A 22,257-nucleotide genomic window follows, 5' to 3' on the forward strand; every position below is an offset into this window, starting at 1 on the left:
TCGTGATGATTTTTTGTGTCTCTTCTATCCAGAGGGAGTGGGCGTTCGACTCCACACGCCTCGGGACAAGACCTGTGACTTGCTTTGCTCTCCAGGGCGGGGCGCCATTGAAAGAAAGATAAATGAAATCAATTGTATTAGTCACATGCGCCAAATACAACAGGTGTAGTAGACCTTACAGTGAAATGCTTACTTACAAGCCGTAACCAACAATGGCATTAAAAAAATACAAAATGCCAACAAAAATAAGAATAAGAGTTATAAGTAACAAAAAATTCGGCTTGTCACCAAAAACATTCACAAACTTTTACAGATGGACAATTGAGAGCATCCTGTCAGCCTGTATCACCGCCTGTTACGGCAACTGCTCTACCCACAACCGTAAGGCTCTCCAGAGGGTAGTGAGGTCTGCACAACGTATTACAGGGGGCAAACTACCTGCCCTCCAGGACACCTACACCACCCGATGTCACAGGAAGGCCAAAAAGACCATCAAGGACAACAACCACCCGAGCCACTGCCTGTTCACCCCGCTATCATCCAGAAGGCGAGGTCAGTACAGGTGTATCAAAACGGGGACCGAGAGACTGAAAAACAGCTTCTATCAAGGCCATCAGACTGTTAAACAGCCATCACTAACTTTGAGTGGCTTCTGCCAACATACTGACTAATCTCTAGCCACTTTATTAATAAAAGATGTATGTAATAAATGTATCACTAGCCACTTTATATAATGTTTACATACCCTACATTACTCATCTCATATGTATATACTGTACTCTATACCATCTACTACATCTTGCCTATGCCGTTCGGCCATCGCTCATTCACATATTTTTATGTACATATTCTCATTAATTCCTTTACACTTGTGTGTGTATAAGGTAGTTGTTGTGAAATTGTTAGGTTAGATTACTCGTTAGATATTACTGCATTGTCAGAACTAGAAGCACAAGCATTTCGCTACACTCGCATTAACATCTGCTAACCATGTGTATGTGACAAATAGATTTTTGTTTGATTGGGACGTCGTGACCTGTAACATGTTATACCTGAGTAAAGGATTATGCTGGAACTTTACCAAACTCTCCGACCTGAGTTATTCACATACACATAAAAACAGGACAAGTACAAAGCACCCCCCAAATGATTATATATTTTTTATTCCCTGTTCCCTATCCCCTTTCTGTCACAAAGTGAAATGAATTCACACTCCAGAACAGTAGGCGGACACAGCCCACACAGTTGGTGGCGGCATGCAAGAACGCATGCCTTCCGGTCTTGGATACAGTTTGTTAATTTAACGTCACATTTTTTAATGTGCATTTTTAGCTAATCATGACCTAATTCTCCTTATCTGTGGTGTACGTTCTAACCTGCTACGTAAAGTCAATTTTGACAAAAGCTATATCCCTTCTAGACAAAACCCTTCCTTCCCGCCTTTGGGACAACAACTCTGTTAGGGCGGAGACAAGACCATATCTGACTAGCTTCACATTGCTGGCAGCATGCTAGGTAGCTACAGTATATAGTTAGCTTGGTTCTTATTCTATGCGAATGAGTCTGAGGGCAAAATGGCTACAGCTTACAATATGTTTCAGTTAGAAACAACATCGATTATGGCCGTTGTCGTCGAGACGGTAATTACAGAATTTAGTCCATTTTTACGCGTCGTGCCAAACTCGTACAATCCGGAGAGAGAGGTGAGTACAGCGTGACTAATGACGTTACGGAGTTGCACAAGTTAACGTTAGCTAAAGTTGCACCAACATTTACTGGTAACTAACGTTAGCTGCATTACGTTGTCTAGTAGATAGGTAGTTTATCAAACGTTGGTGTTTAACCAAATATGATCATCTCTAATGTAATTGTCAAAGTAAGCTAGCCACTTTAGCTTCATGCAATTTGCTTATCAAGCTAGCTAGTCCTCAGCTAAGCTTGTTGGCGAACGTTATTGGTTTCACATCTTTGATGTAGCACGTATGGCAATCTGGCTACTTAGGTAACGTGTTTTTCCCCCTATTCTTTACACAGTTTTGCACAATTATGAATCTGGTGACGGGAGAGGCGATTCGTAAAATCTGCCAACTATTCCTAGTGGCTTCCTCAAGTTTACAAAATGAGAACGTGAAACTGAAGACCAAGGTCGAGCAGATGACCCAGTTGTTTGAAAACAATACACAGCCTGGTAAAAGTATGCTTATTTTAACGCTCATGTAAAAATGTATGTTGCCATTAGGGTTGGGCGATGTCAACCTTTGTCTTATCGTGATGAAGTACCCATAAAACATGAAAAAACATATTTTTTAGTAACCTATTCCTCTGTTGGAACAGTGACACGTAAAACGTGTGTGTGCGCGGTAATGCAAGTGACAGTCAAGGAGGAGCCTCGTTGGCTGTGCATATTGTGACGTGTTGTAAGATGCAATTTATGCTTGATCCGAAATGTGGTCGGAGGCGCCCTGGATTGTTGGACGTAATTTCGCAACCCCTGGTGGCACACAGCGGCCAACTCGAGCTCCATAACACATCGCTGTGCGCCTGTAATGTTTTGTAAATTCGGAGGGCTCTGGTTGACAGTAGATGAGGGCGGGAGGTCCTGTATAAACACAAACTCACTTCCTTAACTTCCTTTACAACAGCTCTGCGTATGAATGCCCTGGCTTCTGCAGAGGCCAAATCACCATAAATGCTGAACATCAATACAGATAACGGATTGACCATATAGCGCCTTTTAAATCACCAAGGGGGGAAAGGTGGATACCTAGTCAATTGTACAACTGAATGCATTCAACTGAAATATGTCTAACACATTTTACACAACCCCTCTGAATCAGAGCCCTGCTGCAACTCTGCTGTCCCCAGAACTGGATAATCATTCAATGATTCACATTTTTGCACAATCTTCCTCTCTTATTAGGCCTAGGCTTCTATACTCCTATTATCATTGAAAAGGGCGTACACTACACAATTTATTTCAGAAGCTTTGCTCAGCTGTAAGTTCTTTTGACTAATCATTAAATGTTTCCATTTTGATATTGTTTGCTCAATCTCACTTGTTGCCTCTAATATTTGTTATTCAAAATAAAGCTGTGATAAAGAGTCGCATATAGACTGACTTTCAGTTCCCATTTGAAAGCTGATACTTCAGTACATAACATAATAGCTTATTTGGGAAATACTCTGCATAGCTTTTGATAGGCTATTTTAATTAGTAGGATTTGGTGTTTGGTTCCCAACGGCAAGGAGGGGGATGCATGTGTTTCTTTTATAGTAGACTAAGCTTTGCTCAACTGTAAGGTTTGTTCAAACTATTGTAAGGTGTATCTATTTTCCTATTGTTCTACCGCTCTCATTATTACCTTAGGCCTATCATGTTTTGGGGTTATTCAAAAACAACTGAAAACTTTGAGAGCCTAGAAGACCGTTAGATAAATTAATGGTTTGATCATGAGATTAAGCCAGCATGCATAAAAACTGAAGTCATATTCATATATGGACAGAAAATGTAAAATGTGGCTTTTAAAATAGACTCGAGTGTCCGCTATAAAATAAATACAAATGTAATAGGATTAGGCTACAGGGCCCAGATAATGTGACATTGAGAAGGAAAAAATATATTTTTTACTGGACCGTTAGAGCTGCTTTGATTAAATCTTAGCTATGTCTACATTCTCTTGCATTCTGTAAATTGTTTTTAACATATTTATTGAAATATGTTATGCAGTCTATAGCAAAATAATAGGCTACTTGGCATGGTCCTGCTGTGGGCTACCCGGTCGGCTCATTACTGCGTGGTGCCAGTCAAGTTGAAATAGGCTATACATCGTCTGTCATATCACAATGTCGTCATCGACGACTGCTGTCAATCATCTTCGATATCTGATACGTTTCTAATATCGCCCAACCCTAATTGCCATATATTGGAAGACTTATTTGACTAACTAAATTAGACAAGTGTCCTGTTCAGCTGGTTTATTTGTACATCAAGATGCCTCATGCTACACAAACAGGAGATCTATAGGCTAATATGTATATTACTCATATTCCTTTCATCTTTAGGTTCTGCAAATTTTTGCGGTAAACCCACAGAGACATCTTCATTGGAGAATGACTCCTCTCTGGGAGACACAGATGGACTGAATACAGACCTCTCCCCAAGAGACACTGAATCCAACGTTGAGCATATGAGAGCTGCTATGCCAGAGGGCAACGGGAGAGACAGCCATGAAAGCCAGAAAAACAGCAATACTAAAGGGACACGATCCAAAGAAACCAAACGCTTCAAGTGTGATATTTGTGTGAAGACCTTCAGCCAGAACAAACGGCTGATACAACACAAGCTAACTCACACAAGACCCTTCAAGTGTGATGTTTGTGAAAAGACCTTCAGCAGGGAAGGGTCACTGGAATCTCACACGCTAACTCACACAAAACCCTTCAAGTGTGATGATTGTGACAAGACCTTCAGCCGGAACCGCTTGCTGGTACGTCACAAGCTACTTCACACAGGAGAGAGGCCATTCGCTTGTGGTCAATGTGGCAAAACATTCACAATGTCTAAGCAGCTTGAACATCACATGTTGCGTCACAGAGACAAAACGCTCAGTTGCAAAGTCTGTGGAAATACATTCTTTACCAAAAAAGATCTGAAACGACATCAACTTGTTCATGCAGTGGAGAGACCGTTCAAGTGCCTGACTTGTGGAAAGGGTTTCACAAAAAGGAAACTGCTTATCGAGCACGAGAGAATCCACACCGGTGAAAAACCATACAGCTGTGCTGTATGTGGGAAGAGTTACACACAGAGTGGAGGCCTGAGTTATCATATGCGAACACATACAGGTGAACGTCCGCATTCATGCTCAGAGTGTGGTAAGCGCTTTATAACTAAATCCAGCCTTGAAAAGCACAAGGTAATCCATACAGGGCAGAAGCCATTTACATGTGAGACCTGTGGAGCTGCTTTCGGCCATAAAGGAAACCTTGTGAGACACCAAGTGCTTCACACAGGGGAGAGACCATACAAATGTAAAGTGTGTGGGAAAAGCTACCTTCAGTCCACCCTCTTAAAAGCTCACATGCACCGTCATGGGGCAACCAAACCATTTATGTGTGACCTATGTGGGAAGACTTTTATGTACAATTTTCTAATGAGGCGACACCATCTAAAATGGCACACAGCTGAAGGAGAGAAGCAGAAAGAACGAGAGAGAAAAGAGAGAACGAGAGAGAGAACCGCCAAGAGACCGGGAACCACAACAAAGCCATTCAGTTGCGACATATGTTTGAACGGCTTCAGCTCCATGTTAACTCTGAAAAACCATCAACGAATTCACACAGGACAAAAGCAATACTCTTGTTCCATTTGCGGAAAGACCTTTGCCTATAAACATACTTTTGACTATCACATGAGACTTCACAGTGGAGTGAAGCCCTACACTTGTAAATACTGTGAAAAGAAATTTGTTCTTAGGCAAGCTCTCGAAGGACATGAGCGAACCCATACAGGTGAAAAGCCCTTCCAATGCAGTTATTGTGACAAGACTTTTGCAGTCAACACCAATCTCAAAAGGCATGAGCGAGTCCACACGGGAGAGAAGCCATTCAAATGTGACGTCTGCGGGAGAGGTTTTGGCCAAGCCAACAACGTCAAAGCCCACATGCAAGTCCACACTGGAGTTAGGCCTTATTATTGCAAGAGATGTGGAAAGGGCTTTTCTGACATAAGACACTACAAAAACCATAGCTGTAATGGTGTGGCAGTGACACACGATCAGTCAAACAAATCTTCTGACCGCACTTTCAGAAGTAGAAAAGGAGAAATGCGGTAGAGACAGGAGTGCTTGCCTTAATGCTGCTGTGATGTAGACTCAGTGATATAATCTCTATCATTCACAGTGGGGCAACTTCCTGCTTTCAGACATCAGGAACAACAGGGATGTATTCAGCAGGGTGAAAAGTTCTGGGGTGAGTTTCTGGAATGCCTCAGCTGTCATATTACACTTCACAACCCAGGCACAAGTAAATTTGCTCCTCACAACCCAGAGCCCCTATTGCCTCATCCTAGTTTGCTCTTACTTTGAGGCATGCTCACATTGGGGAGAGCCTATTTGACTTTTGTTTTATTTCTGTTCAGCTAAACTACAAAGCTTATCTTTTTTTTTTTTGGAATTAAGGTTAGCTGTTTAGGAATTGAGGTGTGTGCCTGAGGTAATGCTTGGAGATCCAGGGTTTATGTTCATGAGCCCATTATTTTTGACAGTTTGCTGAATTGTCTGTTTAATATAATTTTTTCTATTGTGTAAAGATCATTAAAACACATACAAATATCAGAACTTTGCAGTTTGTCTATCAGACAGGACAGCTTGGTGACACTTATTCAGGTGATGGTGCAGTAGAGGCTGGTGGGAGATGCTGTAGGAGAACGGGCTCATTTAATCTGGAATGAAATGAATTGAATAGTCAAAAGGTTTCCATATGTTTTTTTGACAGCTGTCCATTTTTTCCATTCCAGCCATTACAATGAGCCCTTCCTCCTATAGCTCTGCCCACCAGCATCCACTGCGGTGAGTATATAATTTCTCCTGACTGAGTGGTGAGGTGTTATAAGTAGGTCAGAGTTCTGAGTTATTTGTCTACTGGTGCCTGTTTGACGACACTTCCGACGTCCGAGCCTATGTGTGGAATAGTTACGGCCAATTCCACCATGAACCGTAGTGATTAAATATATATATCCCTGGTGCCCTTTAGCCCCAATAGTGCATTTCAAATGCTTCATGCGCCATCAGGAGTTATCCATAGGAGTACGTGACTTACGTCAGCGCTGTCACCATCTACTGGTTTTAATGTCTATGATATTGACAGGCAGATTAGCTAGGACAAAATGGTGACAGATTTGCACGCAACGTTTGCTGAATTTAAGAATGGTGTGGTAGTATCTAACAATTGCGTTCAAATCTGTCTTTCACACCTTTTTGTCCTAGCTAATCAGCCTGTCAATATCATAGACATTAAAACCAGTAGATGGTGATAGCGCTGACGTCAGTCACGTACTCCTATGGAGCATGAAGCCGGAAGTATTTGAATTTGAAATACACTATTGGGGCTGAAAGGCACCGGGCGAAAAAAATTGCTACTGTTCATGGTGGAATTGACCGTAACGAGCAAAGGATCATGGTCGACGTAGTCGTTTTCATCCTGCCTGAGCGAATCTACCATAGCAAACGACGCATTCTTTATCAGAACGGTCTACCAACCACGAATGTACCCTCCGAAGTGGGAAAAGCATAGCGAAACAGGCAGACGCAGGTCTGTACATATGTTGCACGGTGGGCTAGATAATCATGTTGCCTTTACACATTGTTACGTATCTTGGCATTAAAACACACCGGTAGGTAGCTCTTTAAACAGGTTTTGTACTTTCTTCACTGTCAGTGGCACCACCAGTCTTTGTAATAAGTAGTATTTTGTGTTTAGTGAAGTTAAATTGGTCAGCCAGACACTACATTGCCAAAAGTATATGTGGACACCTGCTTGTCAAACATCGGCGTTCCAATTCATCCCAAAGGTGTTCGATGGGGTTGAGGTCAAGGCTCTGTGCAGGTCAGTCAAGTTCTTCCACACCAATCTTGACAAACCATTTCTGTATGGACCTTGCTTTGTTCACGTCTCATGCTGAAGCAGGAAAGGGCCTTCCCTGAACTGTTGTCAAAGTTGGAAGCACAGAATCATCTGGAATGTCATTGTATGCTGTAGCGTTAAGAATTCCCTTCACTGGATCGAAGAGGCCGAGCCCGAACCATGAAAAACAGCCCCAGACCATTATTCCTCCTCCACCAAACTTTACAGTGGCACTATGCATTCCGGCAGGTAGCGTTCTCCTGGCATCCGCCAAAGCCAAATTCGTCTGTCGGACTGCCAGATGGTGAAGCGTGATTCATCACTCCAGAGAACGCGTTTCCACTGCTCCAGAGTCCAATAGCGGCGAGCTTTACTCCAGCTCACATTTGGCATTGCGCATGGGGATCTTAGGCTTGTGACCGACTGCTCGGCCATGGAAACCCATTTCATGAAGCTCCCAACCGAACAGTTATTTTGTTGACGTTGCTTCCAGAGGCAGTTTGGAACTCTGTAGTGAGTGTTGCAATCGAGGACAGACTATTTTTATGCTCTTAACCACTCAGCGATTCCATTCTGTGAGTTTGTGTGGTCTACCACTTCGCGGCTGAGCCGTTGTTGCGCCGTTATTGAGCCGTTGTCTCCACCACAATAACAGCACTTACAGTTGACCCTTGTTGGAACAGTGGCTTCCTATGACGGTGCCACATTGTCACTAAGCTCTTCAGTAAGGCCATTGTTTGTTTATGGAGATTGCATGGCTGTGTGCTCTTTAATTTGATTTGTATACACCTGTCGGTAAGAGCTGTTGCTGAAATAGTCAACTCCACTAATTTGAAGGGTTGTCCATATACTTTAGGCAATGTAGTGTTCTTACCAACTTGGGAATTCAGGGGAAATTGTAAAAAAGATAATAATAAGTCAGATGCCACATGATAGAATTGTCAGGACAAACCAGTTAAATCCAATGTTATCATATGTTAATAGACATTTGGCTGATGTGTAAAAAATACATAGTGAGCTGAACTAAGCCTCCCAATGATCAGCTGTTGACCCTATCATAGAGGGTGGAAACTACACTTTTTTTATCTTCATAATTAGACTTGCTACTTTTTCGTCCTAGTTAAGGTGGCAATATTGCATCCCGTGAATCCACAATCATAAGGGTGAATCAGAGACAGAAGAGGAAGCATTTTTTTTCTTTTCCCCCCCCTGGTTCAATTAGGTTTTTCAATTATTAGCAGCACAAGAGTGGATAATTGTGAATTAAAGTTAAGCAACTTTTAAAATAAAAACAATACTTTTTCAGTTTAGTTGAACATCTTGTTCATGTCAGTATGCGATCACTTTATTGAAATCCTCCATTAATCTTCTTTGTGGGTTGATACTGTACAGGTGGGTGCCTTCTCCCTCGTTGGTTCAAATGTTTTCAATGAAAGTCAATTAACTAAGACCATACCCAGCTATATTGGTGTCTATGAGAGACCCACCCATTGTGACCTCTTTCCAGTACAAGACATCCTTAAGTCATGCACAGATGCAGTAAGACATCTGTAGCCTAGATTTACGTTAATACTTCTAAACATAATGTTTTGGGTTCTCATACTTACAATGATGTTTTGATTGTTGCTTGACCAGTCGCTAAGATTATATTTGGTTGTGATCTTTGCTAAATAACTATTTTGGATACAGCAGTTGCTTACACTCGTTGAGTCTGTAGCAAAAGCTAACCAAATAACCATTTTACTGGTTGAAGTGTTTGTAATGCAGTTGGTTTGCGATAGTGACAAACATTATTTTAAGCTTTCATACGAGCCTAAATAAAATTACATAAAATTACAATCCAAAAGTAGTATGAAATGCACTCATATGCAACATGTAAATAGCGGCTATTTTTGCTTGTGTTGTGTAATAAATCGTTCGTGTTCTGCCACCAACTTGCGCGCATCGCCCTCGTGCGGAAATGTTTGGCAACACAGAAAGGGCGTCTTTAATACCACCCGGTTAAGGCCTGCGTGAACTGTCGTCAGTTTTCAAATTGAGGCGCAACATCGCGGGAACGCTGGCGAAAAGACCAGGCCGGGGTTTGAGTAGTAAATGACGGAACGTTCTTCATTACAAGTTAATTTACTCATTCTAAAGACCCAGTCCAAATTCAAGCAAATGTCATAAGTAGTTGTACATGTTTTTTTATCCAATCTCGTGAAAGTGACAAACTGACACGTTTTGTCGAAAACAACTTTATATCAAAGGAGTGCATTTGATTTGAGACCCTGCACATGCGCAGTTTAGCACGAGACGACGGATAATATTAAGTGTTTCTGAACATGAGTTTTAGCTAGCCATGACATCACAGGTGCGATCGGGGATTTCTATTGGAGACAGAAATTGCTTCAATCTTTGGAGACAGAAATTGCTTCAATCTTCATACTGTTCTTTCTTTGATATTGTCATTTATCCACGGCCATACGTCCCAACGATTCCGAATAGCACTAGCCATTTATTCACCATCTTGGTGAAGTTTTAATATTTTGACAAAGGTGAAAGAGATTGACCCGGAACAACATAGCTAAGTAGCCGGAAAGAGGTTTACAGAAATAGTAGTTTGCAAAAAAGAGGGATGTATCCAGCTAGATTGGACCTGAATAGCTAACGTTGTAAAACTATTAATCTACGTTTAGGTAAGAAGTATCCCTATGCAAGGTCTTTGGTGCGTGTAATGCTTAGCATTACTTAACCTTTTAATTTACAAAATTCGGAAATAAGCAGGTTCCCTCATTCCAGCTAGCTAACGTAATGCAGCTAGCCAGTAAAGCTAACTAACGTTTTTGTTTTTCTTCACCTGATAAACTAACGAGTTGACATTTGTTAAGTTGACTTTTCTGACTAAGTGTTCTATTGTAAGAGTTTATGTTCTGTAGAATGACAGGCCAAGAATAAGTTTTTCCTGTCCGCATTGGCTGGCTAGCTTGTGAGCTAGCTAGCATAATACCTCCCACCGATACGGGTTCTACGGGAAATGGTACGTTTTGCTAGCTTTTGTATTGTACTATTTACCAACTAGCAAGGTATATACCACTTAAGTTAGTTTAAGTGATAAGGTAACAGTTACTTATCCAAGTTGCTAGCTTTGTACACTAACGGTAACTAAATATCTGCACAGCTAGCTAGTTACATTCCTTGAATTCTTACCGTTGCCCGTTTAAAGTAATAGATAACTAGCTAGATAACTTTAGAACAGTAGCTTTTCTACTCAATACAACAACAAAAGCAGTCTTGCATCTAACGTTAGCTAAGAACTAATTTCGCCGTAAACATGAATCAAACTAGGCTTAAGTAAATTATTTGGAAGTAGACGTTTACTGGTAGTGTTTTCCAAACTGGCAAAGGTGATTTTAAGTAGATAATGTTATGTAGTTAATTATCATTACTCAACCCTGAAACCGCAGGTCGTCGTTCTCATGTGCCCATGGAGAAGGCGGTCTTTGAGGGGTGGCTGGAGTCAGTCTCCGCCTCTTTCCTCTCGCTTAGTGACCAGCAGCGCAACCAGTCCCTGGACCAGCTCATCTCGCTGAGTAATGCTGTCCAGCTCCGGCACCTGTCCAATGGGCTGGAGGCGCTGCTTAAGAGGGATTTCCTGCGCCTGTTGCCCCTGGAGCTCACTTTCTACCTGTTGCGGTGGCTGGACCCGCAGACCCTGCTTACCTGCTGCCTGGTGTGCAAGCAGTGGAACAAGGTCAGGCTCTGTCATGATGGTTGGCTCTCTGGTGTGTAAGCAGTAGATAGAACCAAGTTTAGAATTCATGTTATATTCTTTTCACACCATCGTGCTGTCTAGACCAATATTGGACTATAGGAGCCTAACGTTAGTCTTTAGTCCAAGGACTTTACATGTTCAGTTTAATGGGCGAATTGGCTCTTGACGCTAAAACAGCCAAATACTTAATCTAAATGTGAATCTGTTCTCAATTGCGGTATGGTTCTAGATATATAAATCCCTTTACATTCATATCACTAAATCATTTCACAAATGCAAAATACACACTCTAAACTGTTTTCATACAGTTACATCCAACATTATTTTTAATTGAAAACACGTTTGTGGCGTCTTTCTTCCATTTACTTTCAGGTGTTCGGAGACGCATATAGCTAATTAGCACAGGTAGTCCATTGTCTTCAGTCTGTTTTCTGTAAACAAGCGCAGTAACATGGAAATATTAGTCTGTGTGGGAACCCTAACCCTTTAAAGTTGTTTCTATTGAACCTTTTAGATCTTTGAAAATGTTTTCTCAACGATATTAAAGATAAAGTCTTAATTTTTCCAACGCCGTACCACTAGCAATAATATGTTAATGTTCAGTAAAGCGCCACGCTCTTCACAAAACTTCTCCCTACAGAAGACTCCTTCGTCCGTTGACTTTTATGTGTAATGGAACAGTGATCAATGGCTATGTGCTGAACCGTACTATGCTGGCTCGGTTATTTTCTGTTCACTTTCACCTTTACAGTGTCGTTCTAGCAGCTATTGGTGGATGTATAATAGGAGCAGGACCAGTGGTTAATTTGTAAATCGGGAGGTGCTGGAACAAAAAGTGAATGCGAGCGGTGGGTGACCTGGGGAGTTCTGAGGTACCGGAACACCTTTTTATAGTAAATATCATGGCATTTGCGTAGTGACAGCGCAGTAGAGTGGAGACACTTAAATAAGTTGAACACATGGGGAACATTTTTAGTAGCCTAGGGTCTTGGGAAAATGTGGCCTTTCATAAATGCAAAAAAAAACCAAAGTATTTTCAGCCCGGGCCTAATATTCTAAGAGTTGATCCCGGTTGGGCCGGAATGAGTTTATGGTTTGGGCAACATAGTAACCAGTTTGAAACCAACGCTTGGCCGTGGCTGTGTGAGAAGCGCACCAGTATCTCTCATATAACTAGAATTAGCTAAACGTTCTATGATCTCTCCCCCTCTGTTGATAGTTGAGCCTGCAACTCATCTCTCCAGCGTTGCACTTCATTTATTTCCTTATAGAAGCGCGAAGGGTTCTGAAGGAAGTGCAGCACCCCTGATAAATTGAAATACATTTGCTAAAATGATAGAATTACTGCTGTCTGTTAATGAAATAAATCTGAATAGCCTACTACACCATTGGAAACCATTTGCATTCCAACCTGGGTTTTCTCTCAATTGTATTTGAAGTATTGCTAAAGGCCTCTTTTGTCTGCATTGTTTCTTCAAACAGATTTGCCGCATGTTCCCGACTGTAGGCTATTCCTTGTTATTGGGCTACACCAAGGTTTTTAAAAAAACAAGCTATTGATCCTCTGTGGCTAATTTATAGGCATTCTAATAGTAGGCTAGTAGGCTATTCTGAGGGAATTCATTAACAGACAGTAATTCTAAAAATTTGGCAAATGTATTTAAATTTATCAGCGGTGCTGCACTTCCTTCAGAACCCTTCGCACAGCTATGCTTCTATAAGGAAATAAATGGTGAAGTGCAACGCTGGAGAGATGAGACTTGCAGGCTCATGTCTATCAGAGCAGGGGGAGAGATCATAGAAAGTTCATCTAATTCTCGTTATGTGAGATATACTGGTGTGCTTCTCACACAGCCACAGCCTAGCGTTGGTCTCAAACAGGTTACAATGTTGTGCAAACCATAAACCCAGTATGGCCTCCAATTCATAGAATATTAAGCCCGGGCTGAAAATCTACTTTACTTTTTTTGTGGGGGCAGGAGAATTAACGAAGAGGCAACTCGAATGAACTTTGGTTGCTTTTATTATGATTTTTACATTGAAAAAAGTTAATTATTTTTTTCATGCCAAGAGAGGTACAGGATCCGGCCAAATGGGTTCCGGAACAAAACAGTCCAACACGGAGAGGTGCCTGATTCTGTTCCGGCAGGATCCGTCTCAAATTAAGCACTGAGCTGGACCATACCAGTATCGCCCTTCTCATTAGTATCGTGGCAAGGAAACAAGATATGAAGCAGATATAGCTTCTTTAGGGAAACCGCCCTAACGTTGGATGCACATCATGTTGTCATCCAGATTCACATTTATTTATTTCCCAAGCTATAGCACACACTATTTGTCATACAGCAGGTTTTTAAACAACAGAGTTTGGTCTGCTTCGTGTTAACATTTTTCCCATGTAAAATATTGCGATACTGGCTTCGTCACAGCCCTAATGCCTAACCAGACCAGTGGTTTCATTACCACACCATTATGTATGAAAGGGGTGTTTTGTTACAAGCTGGTGTGCAAGCTATTGAATAAGACCAGGGTCTACCACATGTGACACTGATATTTTTACCCCGTTACTGAGCTTCACTTTGATATTGGCTCTTCACATTTTGTACCTTTCCCCCTAAGATTTGCCACTGTTAAATTTGGGTTTCTTTGTCCCCTGTGGTTTCGGTTGAACTGTGACATTCTTTCAGGTGATCAGTGCGTGCACGGAGGTGTGGCAGGGCGTCTGTCGGGACTTGGGCTGGCGCATCGACGACTCCATCCAGGATGCGTCCCACTGGAAGGGTGTCTACCTCAAGGCCAAGCTGCGCATGATGCAGCTGAAGAACCAGGAGGCGTTTGAGACGTCGTCGCTCATCGGGCACAGTGCGCGCGTCTACGCCCTCTACTACAAGGACGGCCTTCTTTGCACAGGTAGGTTATAGGCTTATGGTTATTTTGGGGTGTAGTATTCTTCTGCCATAATATTGACGGGACGAGCCTCTTCATTTTGTCCTCTGGCTTTTTGGGTTGAATTTAAGGTTTTGGTGTAAGCAGCTGTGAGTGCTAAGTGTTGTTTTTTTTGGTGCAAAATGGAATATCTATAACAATCGCTAGTCATCTTTTGTGGTCTGTTAAAATTATGCTGTTACACTCGGTGTGTAATTCCTTATTGTAAAAGTCACAAATTATTTTGAAGGCTCTGATGACCTTTCTGCCAAACTGTGGGACGTACGCACCGGGCAGTGCATCTACGGCATTCAGACGCACACCTGCGCCACGGTGAAGTTTGATGAGCAGAAGCTGGTGACTGGTTCCTTTGACAACACCATTGCCTGTTGGGAGTGGAGCACGGGGGCAAAGATCCAGCAGTTCCGTGGGCACACGGGTGCAGGTCAGGGGACCCCTGGGTCGTCTCGAACCTTCCCATTTGCTGACTTGAGGTGTTTTGCAGATTATGCGTACTGTGTCCAATTCCTGACATGAAGGGATATTCCACAATAGTGGCGTAATGAACAAGCTTTGTTTTTTTTTAACAAAATATCTCCATATGAGCCAACTTGTGAAGAAATATTTAATTCTGAGGTTTTCTGATAAAAAGTGTTTTGTGGGTGTTGTAGTATTGCAGTCTTTCTCCCATACTTTTATATTATGCCTGGTGGTTCCTAAAGACAGCTGACCTCTGCTGATCTGTGGGGTTTTGATTGACAGGCAAATATAAACTGATTTTATGTATTAGCTGCCACTCCAAGTAGCCTCTGTTGCAGAGAAATTTTCAGTATTCTAGCATCAAATGTCTCTTCACATATCAATCCTTATATTTCTTATGTTACATGGAGAAAATAACTTCTGAGTCTATGAATTATGTTGCATAGCCCTTTGGATTGGTGTACTAACGCCAGGTCTCTCTCCTTGGCTCGGTCAGTGTTTAGCGTGGACTACAATGATGATCTGGACACACTGGTGAGCGGCTCGGCCGACTTCTCTGTGAAGGTGTGGGCGCTGTCGGCAGGCGCCTGCCTCAACACCCTGACGGGACACACCGAGTGGGTCACCAAGGTAAACCCTACCAATATGTCCTGAATTACGTTCAGGATCGCTGCTCGGCTGCAGATGGTTTTGAATCAGAACGTTATATCTGTATGTTTGTGGGGATCCGTTGAGGTCCTGGGGCAGAATAGTGCAGAATTGCAAGTCTTGATCACATAATAAGTAGCAATTTTTGGATACGTGATTTGTAGATCACTGATTGGGTATGTTGTGCATAGTCCTGATTGCAATCTCAAACGTGCACATTGTCTTGTGCAAATGCCCGCAAAATGGATGAAAGGAGAAGTTTGCACAGTGTTGCATTCCTGAGCAAAGCCCTGTCTAGCACACAGCTTTTCCTGTTGGTAAATTGTCTAAAAACTGCAAGCTGCCCAGTGTTCAATAGGAATACTAGATGAAGGATCCATACTAAGCTGCCCAGTGTTCAATATGAATACTAAACACAGCAACATCAAAAAACTTCCTCACTGTCAACTGTTTATTTTCAGCAAACTTGTGTAAATATTTCTATGAACATAAGATTCAACAACTGATTAAGTACTGCAGTGCATTTCCTCCTCATGGACTGCACCAGATTGGCCAGTTCTTGCTGTGAGATGTTACCCAACTCTTCCACCAAGGCACCTGCACGTTCCCAGACATTTCTGGGGGGAATGGCCCTAGCCCTCACCCTCCGATCCAACAGGTCCCAGACGTGCTCAATGGGATTGAGATCCGGGCTCTTCGTTGGCCATGGCAGAACACTGTCATTCCTGTCTTGCAGGAAATCACGCACACAACGAGCAGTATGGCGTGGCATTGTCATGCTGGTGGGTCATGTCAGGATGAGCATCACATGAGGGAGGAGGATGTCCTACCTGTAACGCACAGCGTTGAGATTGCCTGCAATAACAACAAGCTCAGTCCAATGATGTTGTAACACACCGCCCCAGACCATGACGGACCCTCCACCTCCAAATCGATCCCGCTCCAGAGTAAAGGCCTCGGTGTAACGCTCATTCCTTTGACGATAAACGCGAATCTGACCATCACCCCTAGTGAGACAAAACCGCGACTCGTCAGTGAAGAACACTTTATGACAGTCCTGTCTGGTCCAGCGACGGTGAGTTTTCCCATAGGCGACATTGTTGCTGGTGATGTCTGGTGAGGACCTGTCTTACAACAGGCCTACAAGCCCTCAGTCCAGCCTCTCTCAGCCTATTGTGGACAGTCTAAGCACTGATGGAGGGATTGTGCGTTCCTGGTGTAACTCGGGCAGTTGTTGTATCCTGTACCGGTCCCGCAGGTGTGATGTTTGGATGTACTGATCCTGTGCGGTTGTTACATGTGGTCTGCCACTGTGAGGACGATCAGCTGGTTATCCTGTCTCCCTGTAGTGCTGTCTTAGCCGTCTCACAGTACGAACATTGCAATTTATTGCCATGGCCACATCTGCAGTCCTCATGCCTCCTTGCAGCATGCCTGAGGCATGTTCACGCAGATGAGCAGGGACGCTGGGCATCTTTATTTTGGTGTTTTTCAAAGTCCGTAGAAAGCAGGGATGTTTCTTTTTTTGCTGAGTTTAGATGGAGCCAAACTTGAGTCTTAACACTCAAACCTTTTCCCCTGTAGGTGATTCTCCAGAAGAGTGAAGTAGAGTCCATGGTCCACTGTCCTGGCGACTACATCCTGTTGAGTGCTGATAAATTTGAAATAAAGGTAATGTGGTTCATTCATTTCTTTGTATCCAGCGTCTCGTCAACTTTCACGCAACGATTGACCCTGTGCTCTGGCTTGTCACTGTAATACTTAAGATGCCCACACGGTGTCCCCCCTCAGCTCCATTTGACCACAGCACTTATGTTTGCAGACGTGTGTGTGTGTGTGTATATATTTATTCATTTCTATGTATTTCACAGGTTTGGCCTATAGGCAGGGAAATCAACTGCAAGTGCTTGAAGACCCTGTCCGTGTCAGAGGACCGCGGTGTGTGTCTGCAGCCTCGCCTGCAGTTTGATGGCCGCTACATTGTCTGTAGCTCGGATCTGGGGGTCTACCAGTGGGACTTTGCCAGCTTTGATATCCTCAGGTAAAAACTGTCCGGGGCCTTGTTTCCTGATAAAACAGAACTTAGCGCTTCATCTTCTATGCTCAGACAGGACAGGTATGATCGGAAACGCTTACGTGTTCGGCTTTTTTACTGTCTCAAATAGCCGACTAATCAGCCTGTTACCAAGCCTTAGTAAACTTCTGGAAAAAAGGGTGTTTGACCAGATACAAGGCTATTTTACAGTAAATAAATTGACGACAGACACTCAGCACGCTTATAGGCAAGGACATTTAACAAGTACAGCACTTATACAAATTTATTGTCTGAAAAAGATTGGGGGGGGCTGTTTTGTTAAACTTCAGTGCGGATTTTGACATTGTTGATCATAGTCTGCTGCTGGCATTACACCCCCTGCTATATTGTGGATAATGAGTTACCTGTCTAACAGAACACAGAGGGTGTTCTTTAATGGAAGCCTCCAATATAATCCAGGTAGAATCAGGAATTTCCCAGGGCAGCAGTCTAGGCCCCTTTTTTCTATCTTTACTAACGACATGCCACAGGCTCTGAGTAAAGCCTTTGTCTATGTATGCGGATGACTCAACACTATATGTCAGCTACTACAGCGACTGAAATGACCAACACTTAGAGATGCAGTTTCAGAATGGGTGGCAAGGAATAAGTTGGTCCTAAATATTGCCAAAACTTAAAGCATTGTATTTGGAACAAATCATACACTAAACCTTAACTAAATCTTGTAATTATAATGTGGAAATTGTGCAAGTTGATGTTGCTAAACTGCTTGGAGTAACCCTGGATTGTAAACTGTCATGGTCAAAAAACATTGATACAACAGTAGTTAAGATGGGGAGAAGTCTGTCCATAATAAAGCGCTGCTCTACCTTAACTATCAACAAGGCAGGTCCTACAGGCCCTAGTTTGTCGCACCTGGACTACTGTTCGTACTGTGGTCAGGTGTCACAAAGAGGGACTCAGGAAAATTTCAATTGGCTCTGAACAGGGCAGCACGGCTGGCCCTAAATGTACATGGAGGGCTAACATTAATGACATGCATGTCAATCCTTCATGGGCTCAAAGTGGAAGAGATTAACTTCATCACTACTTGTTTTTGTCAGTGTTGACAAGCGGAATGTACCGAGCTGTCTGTTTTAAACTATTAGCACACAGCTGAGACACCCATGCATACCCCACAAGACATTCACAATCCCGAAGTCCAGAACAGATCATGGGAGGTGCAAAGTACCACAGAGCCATGACTACATGGAACTCTATTCCACATCAAGTAACTGATGCAAGTAGTAAAAGACACACAAAGGTACATGTGCACACGCACTCTACACACACACGTATGGTGGTATTATACATTTTGTAGTGTGTGTAGTTATTCAAATGTAGCAATATTCTGGTGGTAAAAAAGGCCTCTAAACATTTGACATAATGATTTTGATTCCCTCTTGTTTAAATGCCATTCATGGAGCAGTAGACATATTTTACCCTTTAAATATGACCAATAGATGTCAATCTTTACCTGATGAGAAGCTGACGGCCTCAGCAGGTCAGTGCAAGTCGCCACTAACCAGGAACAAGTTTTATTAATAAGACAAAGAACTAGAGACCGCTGCAATCAGAATAAGTATATCAATGACAATATCCGTGGTTGCAAACAAAATTACTTGTGTGGGTGTTCATACATAGAATGCAACGGAACTTTACCTGCCAACAATAGAATGCAACGGAACTTTACCCGCCAACAGTAGAATGCAACGGAACTTTACCCGCCAACAATAGAATGCAACGGAAATTTACCTGCCAACAATGGAATGTAACGGAACTTACCTGTCAACAATCAGTTACTGAATTTCCTTGTGCTTCTTTCCAGGGTCATCAAAACGCAGGACCCTGCCAACCTCTCCCTGCTCAGCTTTGGTGAGGTGTTCTCGCTCCTCTTTGACACCGACTTCCTGTATGTCATGGATCTGAGGACAGAAAAAATAACTGGCCGCTGGCCCCTGCCCGCCTACAGGAAGTCCAAACGAGGCTCCAGCTTCCTGCCGGGAGTCACCTCCTGGCTCAATGGGCTGGATGGGAGAAATGACTCTGGCCTCGTGTTCGCCACCAGCATGCCCGATCATAGCATTCACTTGGTTCTGTGGAAGGAAAACACCACTAGAGGTGAAACCTACGATGGCTAGGTTGTCAACTGCCATGTAAACGGGGTGCTCTGACTTGAAACCCATAGCCAAGTTAGATAATGCATGGACCAAAGTGTTAATGTTTTTCTACCTTTTCTTTCTCAACACATGCTCTCATAATCAAACATCATGCAACGTGCTTTCAGAAAGACTATTGGAGATGGTTTCACCAACTGAAACGCTGCTATGAATACAAGGGGATGAAAGGCCCAGTTCAGAGGGCAAAGGCAGCGGTTGGTGTTAGTTCCAACCCTGCCATGGGTTCTCTCTTGAAGGAAATACGACGACTGGGAGGGTGGCTGAATGAAGACGGAACTCTCGAAAAACTGCGTGGTCATGTCAGGCTCTACAGCTGTAGATATTTCCCCTGTATTACTATGTATTGGGACCTTTACACTTCGGACAGGGTTCTTCAAGCAGCTCAGACGGGGAGTTGCCTTAACACAGTACTACTTTACAATGAAATACATTATGACTGTGTCCTAGGTTTTTCATAGACTGTGACCAACCATCCCCATGAGTTCCATGTTGACATTTTCAAAGTGGTTTAGTGCATTGGATTTGTACAATGTGAAGCGTTTGTTGGATATTCAGTGTAACTCCATCGTTTGATAATGCTTTTCTTAGTGGTGCTTGTTTTAAAAGTCAACTTGAGAAATTTAGTCGTGCCTTTTTCGTTTGATTTAAATATCCATCTGTGTGATAAGAATTCCATTACGCAGGCACACTGCAATAACATGACTGCGTTGTACATTTTATTTCATACTATAACAAACTGCATACAATGTATTTCTAATACCACTATTTACCCTACATGATTCACTAGAATATATTTTGTGAATTGCAGTATTTGAAGTATAGACCAAGTTCAGTTCCAGGTTATTTTTCTAAAAGGCTTTGAGGTTGGAAGTTTTCACAATGTAATGATTTGAAAGTGGACAATTCCACTTTGTTACAGCCTGAATTTTAAATGGATTCAATTGATATTTTGTCACTGGCCTACATAATTTGACTAATGTTATGGGGTATTATGTTTACACCACAAAGACCAGGGTTTTTTCTTTTTTTAAAGACATTGAATAAGCATGGTGTAGTTGACACTTTAGATGGTGTATCAATACACCCAGTTACTACAAAGACACAGGCATCCTTCCTGATTCAGTTGCTGGAGAGGAAGGAAACCGCTCAGGGATTTCACCATGAGGCCAATGGTGACGTTTATAACGGTTACACAGTTGATTGGCTGTGATAGAACACTGAGGATGGATCACCAACATTGTAGTTACTACACCATACTAACCTAATTAACAGAAGGGAAAATAAGGAAGCCTGTACAGAATAAAAAATACTCTAAAACATGCAACATGTTTGCAACAAGGCACTAAATGAATACTGCAAAAAATTGGTAAGCAATTCACTTTCTCTCCCAAATACAAAGTTATGTTTGGGACAAATCCAATACAACACCTTACTGAGTACCACTATCTGTATTTTCAAGCATAGTGGTGGTTGCATCATGTTATGGGTATGCTTGAAATTCTAAAGGACTGGGGAGTTTTTCAGGATAAAAAATAAACTGAATGGAGTTAAGAACAGGCAAAATCCTAAGGGAAAACTTATTCAGTCTGCTTTCCACTAGATACTGGGAGATTAATTCACCTTTCAGCAACACAATAACCTAAAACACAAGGCAAAATATACACTTGAGTTGCTTACCAAGAAGACACTGAATGTTGTGGCCGAGATACAGTTTTGACTTAAATCTACTTGAAATTCTATGGGAAGACCAGAAAACATTTGTTTAGCAATGATCAACAACCAATTTGACACTGCTTGAATAATTTTGGATAGAATAATGAGTAAATGTTGCATATTCTAGTTGTGGAAAGCTCTTAGAGACTTACCCAGAAAGACTTACAGCTGTATTCACTGCCAAAGGTGCTTCTACAAAGTATTGCCTCAGGGGTGTGAATACTTATGCAAATGAGATTTCAGGGTTTCATTTTCAATAAATGTGCAAACGATTCCAAAAAACATGTTCCATGTTTTCACCTTCTGCAGTACTGTGTGTAGATATATTTAATCAATTTTGAATTCTGGCTGTAACAGGAAAATATGGAATAAGTCAAAGGGTATAAATACTTTCTGAAAGCACTGCATGTCTTATTGTGACATTAGGTTCAGCAGTGTACTTGGAGGAACTGAGTCACTCATTTCAGAGTTAATCCCAATCCATGCAGTTTTTAAATGCCCATTTCAATACTAAACTCAGCAAAAAAAGAAATGTCCTCTCACTGTCAACTATGTTTATTTTCAGCAAAGTTAACGTGTAAATATTTGTCTAAACATAAGATTCAAAAACTGAGAAATAAAATGAACAATTCCACAGACATGTGACTAATAGAAATGGAATAATGTGTCCCTGAACAAAGAGGGGTCAAAATCAAAAGTAACAGTCAGTATCTGGTGTGGCCACCAGCTGCATTAAGTACTGCAGTGCATCTCCTCATGGACTGCACCAGATTTGCCAGTTCTTGCTGTGAGATGTTACCCCACTGTTCCACCAAGGCACCTGCAAGTTCCTGGACATTTCTGGGGGGAATGGCCCTAGC

The 22,257-nt window shown here is 42.2% G+C and overlaps 1 protein-coding gene across 13 annotated transcripts; it reads left to right on the plus strand.

The window, feature by feature from the left end:
- The first annotated feature begins 1,260 nt into the window (after positions 1 to 1,260).
- On the plus strand, positions 1,261 to 22,035 carry LOC129818968 (F-box/WD repeat-containing protein 2-like). Of its 13 annotated transcripts, none has more exons than XM_055875374.1 (10): positions 1,270 to 1,703; positions 2,035 to 2,194; positions 5,902 to 5,970; positions 6,518 to 6,569; positions 14,065 to 14,287; positions 14,553 to 14,747; positions 15,279 to 15,412; positions 17,015 to 17,101; positions 17,302 to 17,471; positions 19,333 to 22,035. In XM_055875374.1, exons 5-10 carry the CDS (start codon positions 14,185 to 14,187, stop codon positions 19,643 to 19,645), a joined length of 1,002 nt encoding a protein of 333 aa, XP_055731349.1. In that variant the 5' UTR covers positions 1,270 to 1,703; positions 2,035 to 2,194; positions 5,902 to 5,970; positions 6,518 to 6,569; positions 14,065 to 14,184; the 3' UTR covers positions 19,646 to 22,035. The 13 variants fall into 13 exon arrangements, 11 of the variants coding, with proteins under 11 accessions (XP_055731343.1, XP_055731349.1, XP_055731351.1 ...); XM_055875376.1 differs by having other exon boundaries at positions 2,035 to 2,188; XM_055875377.1 differs by lacking the exon at positions 6,518 to 6,569.
- The last annotated feature ends 222 nt before the right edge of the window (positions 22,036 to 22,257 follow it).

This window comes from Salvelinus fontinalis, chromosome 21, assembly GCF_029448725.1.
Source record: "Salvelinus fontinalis isolate EN_2023a chromosome 21, ASM2944872v1, whole genome shotgun sequence".
NCBI lineage: Eukaryota > Metazoa > Chordata > Actinopteri > Salmoniformes > Salmonidae > Salvelinus > Salvelinus fontinalis.